The sequence below is a fragment of the Megascapheus bottae genome, chromosome 2, assembly GCF_031878675.1.
Source record: "Megascapheus bottae isolate mThoBot1 chromosome 2, mThoBot2.hap1, whole genome shotgun sequence".
Classification (NCBI taxonomy): domain Eukaryota; kingdom Metazoa; phylum Chordata; class Mammalia; order Rodentia; family Geomyidae; genus Megascapheus; species Megascapheus bottae.
The window spans coordinates 92,459,856-92,470,536 of NC_143510.1; the positions used below are offsets into that span (position 1 = coordinate 92,459,856).

The window sequence follows — 10,681 nt, forward strand, 5'->3', positions numbered from 1 at the left end:
CAAGTGAGCCAGGCATGTGTGCGTGGGTACCCCCCCTACAGCCACACACCTGCACCCCCCACGCAGAGCTTTCCATTATGACACCTGACTACCTTCTCTTCCTTCTCATCCTTACCTCTAGGTTCGAAAGGAGCTGGAAGTAAATGGCATTGAATTCTACCCCCAAAAGGAATTTGATGAGGACTTAGAGGACAAGACAGAGAATGACAAAATCAGGGTGAGTATCTAGTGTTCCCATCCTCACCCAGAATGTGCCACCTGGGTCCCTCTCCATATCCTTGTGCATTCTTGCTTGACAAGGGTTTGGAAGGGGAAGGGGGGAGGAGGGAGGGAAGAGAAGGAGGAGAATGACTCAATAGAACAAATCACAGAGCAGCTTCCTGCACAGGAAAGCTGGCATTTCCTCCCATCTCCACACTGGCAAAACTGCCTTGTGGGGCACTAGGCCAGAGCCATTGGAGTCTCCTCTAGTCAGACTGTGCCTCAGTTTTCCTCTATAAAATGGGCCTGGGCGCTGTCTCTCAGCTCTTCAGCTCAAGGCTACCACCTTAGCCCATGAGCTACAGCCCCACTTCTGCCTTCCTAGTGATTAATTGAAGATAAGAGTCTGATGCTTTTTAGTTCCCAGGGCTGGCTTTGAACTTTGATCCTCAGATCCCAGCCTCCTGAGTAGCTAGGATTACAGGCGTGAGCCACCGTGCCCAGCTTTGTCCCTGAACTTTTTTGACTTAAGGGAAGAATTCTACCATTTGAGCCACAGCTCCACTTCGGGCTTTTTGGTGGTTAATACATGGTAAGCGTCTTATGGATTTTTCCTGCCTAGGTTAGCTTCAAACTAGGATCCTCAGAGCTCACCCTCCTGAGTAGCTAGTATTACAGCCAAGGACGCCTGGCACAGTTCACTTTTATCAAGTATTTGTGAAATACTTGACTTCACTATCAGAGAACATTCTACACGCATATGCCCTCAGCTCGCATGGTTTACTGGTATGCGGCATAACATTTTAAATAAATACTCCCATAACACTGCTTCCATACAATTTTTTTTTTTTTTTTTTTTTGCCAGTCCTGGGCTTGAGCTCAGGGCCTGAGCACTGTCCTTGGACTTTCTCAAGGCTGGAGCTCTACCACTTGAGCCTCAGCACCACTTCTGGCTTTTTTCTATGTATGTGGTACAGAGGAATCGAACCTGGGTCTTCATGCATGCTAGGCAAGCACTTTAACCGCTAGGCCAATCTCCCGGCCCACAATTTTTTTTTTTTTGGCCGGTCCTGAGGCTTGAACTCAGGGCCTGGGCACTGTCCCTGGGCTTTTTTTTTTTTTTTTTTGCCAGTCCTGGGCTTGAGCTCAGGGCCTGAGCACTGTCCTTGGACTTTCTCAAGGCTAGAGCTCTACCACTTGAGCCTCAGCACTACTTTTGGCTTTACTATGTATGTGGTACTGAGGAATCGAACCTGGGTCTTCATGCATGCTAGGCAAGCACTTTAACCACTAGGCCAAACTCCTGGCCCTCCCTGGGCTTCTTATGCTCAAGACTGGCACTCTACTACTTGAGCCACAGTGCTACTTCTGGCTTTTTCTGTTCATATGGTACTAAGGGACCCAGGGCTTCACTCTACCAAGCACTCCACCACTAAGCCACATTCCCAGCCCTCCCATACAATTCTGCCTTACTTCTCATCAGTACACACTATGATATCCGTGCAATGACATCATCACCCAGGGACACACTTCTTGGAACCTACTCCTGTCACTAAATACCACATGACCAACTACTTCACCCAGTGAGAAAGCAAGTACGGGCTGGCAGATGCATTTGGGAATGCACTTGGGGACAGACAACTCACCATCTGCAGTAGAGGGGCCTGGCACACCATCTGCCAGTCGATTTCATGGAATACCATGGAACACCTGTCACCCTGACTGTGTGTAGATGTTCGAGATCGGTTCTATCTGTCCTAGCAACTGTAGAGTTGCTCTAGTGCAAGCACAATGTGGTCTAAAGCTTTCTGAACTGTAGATACTACTCTATCTGGGTAGTCAAGTACAGGTGGCTTGTACCTGTACTCCTATCTACTCTGGAGGCTGAGATCTGAGGATTGAGGTTGAGCCCAGGCAGGGAAGTCTGTGAGACCCCTCTCCCCCCCTTTTTTTTTTTGGCAGTTGTAGGGCTTGAACTCAGTCTAGGCACTGTCCCTGAGCCTTTTGCTCAAAGCTAGCGCTCTACCACTTTGAGTCACAGTGCCACTTCCCCATGAGACTCTTGGTCTTCAGTTAACTACCAAAAAGCCAGATGTGGAGCTGTAGCTCAAGTGATAGAGCACCAGCCTGGAACATTAAAGCCCAAGCCTTGAGTTTAAGCCCTAGTACCAGCGTAAAACCAAACTCTGTTTGAAGGAAAGCTGACTCACTGAAGTTAACCAGCCAGGCAGGGAGGGATACTTTCATGATTGTGTCCAGGAACCCTGACTCCCGTTCCAGTGCTTCTTCCAGAGAACAGGGCTGGGCCCCTGCTACCAGTCCTGCCACTGAATGTGCGTGTAGGTCAGGATGAGACTTCTGGGACCATTTGCTGTCCTGCTCTCGGATTATCAGGTCAAAGGAAGATGACTGCGCATGCGTGTCTGGTTTGTCTCTGTCCCCATTCAGCAGGAGAGCATGCCTTTCGCCGTGGTGGGAAGTGACAAGGAGTACCAGGTGAATGGCAAGAGGGTCCTTGGCAGAAAAACTCCCTGGGGGATCATCGAAGGTAATAATTCACTGCAGCTGCTGGGAGACCTGGCTGCTGATCAAAGGCTCAGCAACCGCACATTAACTTAAGTATCAGTAGGTGAAGGTACTGTCCTGGGATACACAGTATATAATTTATGCCAGTAAAGGAAGTTTACATTTGTTCCGGTACTGGGGCTGGGACTCGGAGGGCCTCATACTCTTGCTTGGCTTTCTTGCTCGTGGTTGGAGCTCTATGACAGAGCCAGGCCTCCAGTCCATCAATTTGTTGGTTAATGGGTGATGATGTCTTGCAGATTTCTCTTTTCTCTACCCAGGCTGGTTTTAAACCTCTTCCTCTAGGTGTCAGCCTCTTGAGTGGCTAGGATTATAGGCATGAGCTTCCAGCAATCAGCACATGCTGGGATTTTTTTCCCCTTAAAATGAAATGATTTCTAAGAATGGTGTGTACCCTTTGTAAGACCACAGAACCATGTCTTAATCTTCTGCTCCCACAATTCTTAGCAAATGGCTTAGGAGATGTAAGTACTCCATCTCCGTTGAATTGAACGTGCCATGTACCACATGGCAAGATGGCGCTGTATTGAATTTTCTCTCTGTTTGTTTCCAGCATGGAGATTTGCAGTTAAGGCCTCTTGTTGGATAGACAAACATGCTACTTCTTGAATCACATCCCCAGACCTTTCTGGTTTTGTTAGTTTTCAGAGGATCTCAGGCTTTTGGTCAGACTAGCATGAGACCTAAATCCTCCTACATCCCCTCTTGAGTAGCTGGGATTGCAGGAGTATACTACCATGTTCTGTGTGTTTTACCCATGTTGGCCTCAGACTTGGATTTTCTTATCTCTGCCTCCTGAGTAGTTGAGATTACAAGCATGAGCAACTCTACCTAGCCCTTTAGCCTACTTTCACTTAGATTATAAACTATATGTTAGGCCTAGGCAAGTTTATTAAACTCTCTAAATGTTTGTTTTCTCATTTGTAAAATGACAAAAAGGACATTTTTTTTTCTTTTGTTGGTCAAAGGGCTTGAACTCAGGGCCTGGGCACTGTCCCTGAGCTCTTCAACTAAAGGCTAGTGCTCTACCACTTTGAACCACGGCACCACTTCCAGTTTTCTGGTGGTTAATTGGAGATAAGAGTCTCATGGACTTTCATGCCCAGGTTGGCTTTGAACCATGATCCTCAGATCTCAGCATCCTGAATAGCTAGGATTACAGACATGAGCCACCTGTGCCCAGCTTAAAAAGGACATTTTCTTTTTTTTTTTTTTTTGCCAGTCCTGGGCTTGAGCTCAGGGCCTGAGCCTTGTCCTTGGACTTTCTCAAGGCTACAGCTCTACCACTTGAGCCTCAGCACCACTTCCGGCTTTTTTTCTATGTATGTGGTAGCGAGGAATGGAACCTGGGTCTTCATGCATGCTAGGCAAGCACTTTAACCACTAGGCCAAACTCCTGGCCCAAAAAGGACATTTTCTATTAGTTTCTACTGTTCTACTAAGTCTAGAATGGTATTGTATTGTGCCCATTTCAGCTACTTAAATAAATATTTCTTTAATGAATAAAATTTAGTGTACCTGTTGGGTGTCAGTGACTCACACCTGTAATCCTAGCTACCCAAGAGGTTGAGATCTGAGCCGGGAGTGTAGCCTAGTGGTAGAGTGCTTGCCTAGCATGCACAAAACCTTGGGTTCGATCCCTTGGTACCACATACATAGTAAAAGCCAGGAGTGGTTCTGTGGCTCAAGTGGCAGAGTGCTAGCCTTGAGCAAAAAGTGTCCAAAGACAGTGCCTAGGCCCTGAATTCAAGCCCTAGGATTGGCAAAAAAAAAAAAAAAGTGTCTGAGATCTGAGGATCACAGATTAAAACTAGCCTGAGCAGATAAATCTGAAAGACTTATCTCCAGTTAACCAGCAAAAAGCTGGAGATGGAGATGTGGCTCAAGTACAAGTACAAGCTTTGAGCAGAAAAAGCTGAGGAAGAACACACATACACACAAAAGAGCACACAAGGCCCTGAGTTCAAGTTCTGCTACCAACACAAAGCACAACATCTAGTGTATGAAAGTGAGAGTGAATCTTTTGAGCCGTTACACAATAACCTCTCTGTGTTCTCTTTAAGTGTGAGCAAAATGGAAGATCACTTTCTGGTTGTGGCGTTATGAAATGATCACCTATTTTCTCTTATTTTATTCATAGTGGAAAACCTCAACCACTGTGAGTTTGCCCTGCTTCGAGACTTTGTCATCAGGTGAGCTGTCTTCCCTCCGTGTCCAGATTGTAGGTTTCATGATTTCAGTGGGGATCATCAGGTTCCCATTTGCTCTCTCTCTCTGTTCCTCTTCCCTGCCCCGTCCCTCCTCCCCTCTTCCCTCTCCCTCTCCTCCTTTCCCCCCATCTTTCGCTCTCTGCTTTTCTCCCTCCTTCCCCACTCTTTCTTTCTCTCTCTGTTTCTGGGCCTGAATACTGTCTCTTAGCTTCTTTCACTCAAGGTGAGCGCTCTGCCACTTGAGACACACCACCACTTCTGTCTTTTTGAGTTTATTAGGGATGAGTCTCTCGAGAGCAGTGGCTCATGCCTGTAATCCTAGCTACTCAGGAGGCCGAGATCTGAGGATCAAGGTTCAAAGCCAGCCTGGGCACAAAAGAACTTGAGGCTCTTACCTCCAGTTAACTTCTAGAAAATGGGAAGTGGGGCCTGGCTCAAGGGTAGGGCGGTGACCTTGAGATGAAGCACTCAGGGACAACGCCCAGGCTGGGTTAAAGCCCATGACCCACAAAAAAAAAAAAAAAAAAATAGAAGGAGTCTCATAGACTTTTCCTGCTCAGCCTGGCTTTGAACCAGATCTTCCTGAGATCTCAGCCTCCTGAGTAGCTAGGATTGCACACATGAGCTACTAGGACATGGTTCCTCCCCACTTTCTCTTCTTTCTCTTTCCTCTCTTTCTCCTCCCTCTCTCCTCCCTCTTTCTTCTCTCGCCTCTCTTTCCTGTGCTGGGACTGGGGCTTGAACTCAGGGCTGGGCACTTTCTCTTAGCTTTTTCACTCAAAGCTTGTGCTCTACCACTTGAGCCACAGCTCTACTCCCAGCTTTTTGGTAGTTTCTGGAGATCAAAGTCACATAGACTTTTCTGCCCAGGCTGGCTCCCATGATCCTCAGATCTCAGCCTGCCGAGTCGCTAAGGTGACAGGCATGAGTCGCCAGCACTTGGCTTATTTTCCAGGTCTCTGAAGGTGCTTTCTGCCTCCGTTCCAGCAGAGGGAACTGTGGAATTATCATTGGTTGTCTGGAGTGGGCCTCAGTTACTGGGTCCAGTCTATCTAAGCGGTGGTCTGGCCTCACAGGCCAGTCACTCTTCCTTTGCCTGCCATTAACTGTATTCCCCTGTCTTCTCACCCCGTGTCCTTCAGGACCCACCTCCAGGACCTCAAGGAAGTGACACACAACATCCATTATGAGACTTACAGGGCCAAGCGGCTCAATGACAATGGAGGCCTCCCTCCGGTGAGCGTGGACCCAGAGGAAAGCCACGACAGTAACCCATGATGGTCCTTCCCTCACGGTGGCATCACATACACCTCACTTCTCCACACACATACCCTGAGTACCACCTCCAACCACCTTCCTCTCAGCTCTGACCCACAGGCCTGTCTGTTGTTTGTGGAGTGTCTTGTGTACATTGTATGTGTGTGCATGCGTGTGTGTGTGTGTATGTGTGTATGTGTGTGTGCGCGTGCACGCACGTGAGGGCACGTGTACTTCTGCACATGTGCATGTGTGCTGGGGATGGGGTCTTTTCATTGCCCTCTGGAAAGTCCCTTGTAAGTCTGGTTCCCCCATGCCCGTCCATTCTCTGTCTCTTCTCTTTGTACTTCAGAACAAAGCCCTTTGCCCTAGACAAGAAGTCTGGGGGAAGTTTTATTTGAAAATGATGGGGGCAGGTAAGCCACAGGCTACTCCTTACCTCTGGCCCCACTCACAATGGGGCGGAAAAGATTTTTAAGGACTGGTAGCTGAGCTAGCCCAGGGTGCAGGGTGAGTTCAAGACATTCTTCCCTTTGAGTTGGGCTGGTCCAGGGTAAGGTTAGTTCTTCCTTGGGGAAAAGAAAAGGAAGGTCACAGGGGAGCGGAGAAACCTGCCTGAGCTTTGTGTTCACAGAAGGATTGATTGCTTTGGTCTGTGGCAAGGTCACTATCCAAAAGCAACCACCTGTTACCATCACAACCCACTTGTTTCCACGCTCCCCTTGCCTCTGCTCTGGGGTTAGTTGTCCGCTTCTGCTTCCTGCTCTGTCCTTTCCTCATAGGTTTTTGTATTCATATATTCATGTATTCAACCGTTCTTTCTTCCTGGCTGTCTGCCATTTTTCACTTCCTTTTAGACTAACCTACTTGAGCTTCATTGTCATGTTTAGAGTTTATGCCCAGTCTATTTCCAAAACTACTTTTGGCTATCCTGAAGCACAATTACAGCCCAATTAGACAGTGCCAAACTGAGATGCCATGAGACGACAGAGGCACAGACAGAGTAAGAAAGGTTCTGTAGTTGAATGCTGGAATTGACCCTGGCCTTGGGGTCCACCAAGGTAAAGATGGAAACCGGTCACCCACTGGGAACTGGGTCCCTGTTCAGGGAGGCATGCACGCAGGTCAGCAGATGGCTTTGGGGGGACAAGTTCTAGAAATAATATTTTAAGAATGATTGGAAATGACATACAGCATTTCTCTTAGTGATTTGATTTCAGAGACAAGTGTGTAACCACATTTCCCTCTTCTCCTTTAGTCGCTCATTAAGCCGCTCCCTCATAATTCCTTTTGTGGCATAATTCCTTTTGCTTTTTGCCGAAGTGAGTTCCCTTCATGTCTATTTGTCTGTTGGTCTGTCTGCCTTTCTTCGGCACCCCTTCCTCCTGCACATGTTCTCACTGACACCCGGAAGCACACGCCCAGGCTTTCCTCACCTCTCCCATGATCCCTGTATTTATTCGTGTGTATTCCCATGTGTATTATCCAAATGAGTTATCCCCTTTTTCCTTCAGCCTGCAAGGCTATGAAATTGAGGGCTGGGGAAACAGTTTAGCCTTAGGAAGGGTTCCTAGTTCAGCCTAAAGTGGTCCCCTCAGCCGGGCGAGGTGGCTCACACCTATCATCCTAGCTCCTCAGGAGGCTGAGATCTGAGGATCGCAGTTCAAAGCCCGGGTACGAAAAACCGTGAGATTCTGTAGGGCGGTAGCCTTGAGGGATAGCACTCAGGCCCAGAGTTCAAGTCCCACAACGGACAAAGTGGTCCTCTTTGAATGCCGGCTTTTATAATCTCAGTCCTCTATCACTCAGGTGCTAGGGAATTTAAAAACAAACAAACAAAAAGACTGTAGATGTTCAGTGAAGCAGGAGAAAGAGAGGTGACCAGGTCAGCAGTCCTCCTTATTGTGTAGTTTCAGTCTTTTTCTGGAGGCTGATTTGCCAATCTAACCCTCTCCTTTATTCCAGGATGGGCGTCTGGCAGGATACAAGTGACAGGGTGAAGCTTATTATGTTGTAACCACAGCATGTGGTTTGGGGGATGTAGGTCTTGGGCATCTAGGACCATTAAGGAGTGAGGGTGATGGGCATCCGAGAGGCTGAGTTAGAGGAAGGGTACCTGGCACCCTAAACCTTAGTCTCAGTCTCCCGGGAGAAGCTGTCTTATGTGTCTTCTGCCAGCTGCTGGCCTCCACACCCTCAACCTCTCTCCCCTCCCCCTCCGCCCTGCAGGGAGAAGGCCTCCTGGGCACTGTGCTTCCACCTGTGCCAGCCACCCCCTGCCCCTCTGCTGAATGAAGGCCATTTCAAGCACCGCTGCTCCCTCCATTCCTCTCAGCTGTTATTGCTGCAGACCAAGCCCCTTTTAGAGCTGTGCTGTCCAGCCCACCACTGTCCCAGCCTCTCAATCCAGTGGGAGGGGCCAACTGCCTCTTTAAGACAGGTTCCTCCTTTGGCCAAACCACTCCTCTCCTCCCAGTGGAATGGAGTTCTCGCTCTCATCAGCCTGCCTGCACTGCCTTGCTCCCTCGTCTGTCTGCTGGTCCCAGGTCATCTGTAGGGAGAATGAACTCGCCAGGAGCTGCTTCTGCCTTTGTAAACCCATACCAGCTACTTGTGTAACTGGCTCCCCTGGGGCGGGAGTAGGGGCAGCATGACACCCATTCATTCATTCATCTGCATGAGCTACTCTTGGCTTTCTGAAAGGCTCCAGAAAGCAACTTTTGTGCTTCTTAGATTGTCAAGATCAGCTGTATGTCCCCATGTGGGAGAAGTGTGTCGCTCTCATCGCTTAGAGGCATTTATCAGGGGGGATTAGAGGAGCAAGGGCTAGCTAGCGTCAGCTTGCATTGATTTAATCACCACTGGTGGCAGGCCCAGCGGGAAGGAACACACCCTCCCCACCCTACAGTGTAAACACGCAGCAGCGTGGGTTTGCCTGAAGAGAGACTGTTGGAGTTGACTTCCTTATTTTCCAAACTTCAAAAAAGGTGGGGGGAGGGGGCTAAACCTATGAAATGGCAGAAATCACAGAAATACATAGGAAGAAAAATAGCACCCATGTACATTTAGCAATAAGAGGCTCTTTCTCCATTGACCCTACTCCTCTCGTTCCACTCCCCCCACCCCATGTCAGCCTGGCCACAGGTGGCCACTGTTGGCTAAAGGAAAATACCTATAGAGGACAAAGCCCCCGATCAGATGCATGGATGTTTGTGAATGTCGGCTGCCACTGCCTCCACTGTGTCTTTTTAGAACCCTTGCCCGAACCCCCACCCCACCCCACCCCACCCCCCAACTCCACCTTGACACAACTTGCTTCAGTGGCTGGTGAACATGTGGCCATTGTGTCTACAACCAAGTCTGGGTGGAACAAGAGACCCAAGCCTAGGGGATGCAAGAACGACCCATTTCTGAAAATGACCAGTTCCCAGCCAGTCTTTCAGTGACATTCTGGTTAAATTTCCCAATTGAAAACAACACAACAGAAACTTCAAACTGGCCATGTAAATGTTGCTAGACTTTATGTGCTGTAAAACTAAACATTGCTGTTTGAACGGTAACGGCCTGTTTTGTTTTTCTTTTTTTGGTCTTACTTGTGTTCTTTACTCTTTGGTTAAATTTGTCATCTCTCACTCACGAGGATGGGGCTGAGCCAGACATACTTAGTGAGGAGTAGTCAGAGATAGCAGCTCGTGTGCTGGTTCACACTTGTAATCCTAGCTACTTGAGAAGCACAGATCAGGAGAATCACGGAAGAGTGAGTTTGCCCACTCTATTACTGTGACTCCATCTTAATAGTAGAAAGACACTGGGTGTGGCGGCACACTGCACTCTCACCCCAGCTATGAAGGAAGTCTAACATAGGTGGATCGTGGTCCACGAATGCAGCCCTGGCAGGAGGCAAGATCCTATTTTTTAAATCACCAGAGTGCTAGGTGCTGTTGGCTTGCGCCTACAGGCGTGGAGGAAATGTGGTTTGAAGCCAGCCTGAGCAGGAAGAAAAGTCCATAAAACTTATCTCCAAAAGGGTGGAAGTGGAACACTAGCTTTGCACAAAAGAAGCTCAGGAACAATGCCCTGGCCCTGAGTTGAAACCCCAGGATCAGCTAAACAAACAAATAACCAGAGCAAACAAAGGAATGGAAGGCCAGGAGTTTGGCCTAGTGGTAGAATGTTTGCCCAGTATGCATGAAGACCCAGGTTCAATTCCTCACCTACCACATACATAGAAAAAAAGTCAGAAGTGGTGCCGTGGTTCAAGTGGTAGAGCTCTAGCTTTGAGAAAACCCAAGGACAGTACTCAGGCCCTGAGCCCAAGCCCAGGATTGGGAAAAATGTTAAAGGGGGATAGAAGCAGGAGCACATAATTAGCATGTATGATGAGGTCTTGAGTTTAAATCCCAGTACTACCAGGAGAAAAAAAAAAG

At 48.3% G+C, this 10,681-nt stretch overlaps 1 protein-coding gene across 7 annotated transcripts in view; it reads left to right on the plus strand.

The window, feature by feature from the left end:
- Septin3 (septin 3) overlaps positions 1-9,814 on the plus strand; it is a 29,453-nt gene extending 19,639 nt beyond the window's left edge. For 6 of the 7 annotated variants that reach the window (XM_090328823.1, XM_090328824.1, XM_090328825.1 and 3 more), the window contains 5 exons: positions 122-217; positions 2,650-2,749; positions 4,928-4,979; positions 6,140-6,233; positions 8,484-9,814. In XM_090328823.1, coding sequence (XP_090184949.1) covers positions 122-217; positions 2,650-2,749; positions 4,928-4,979; positions 6,140-6,233; positions 8,484-8,549 — 408 coding nt within the window. In that variant the 3' untranslated portion in view covers positions 8,550-9,814. The remainder of the gene's footprint in view (positions 1-121; positions 218-2,649; positions 2,750-4,927; positions 4,980-6,139; positions 6,234-8,483) is intronic. The other variant, XM_090328829.1, reaches the window with a different exon arrangement.
- Positions 9,815-10,681: the final 867 nt, after the last annotated feature.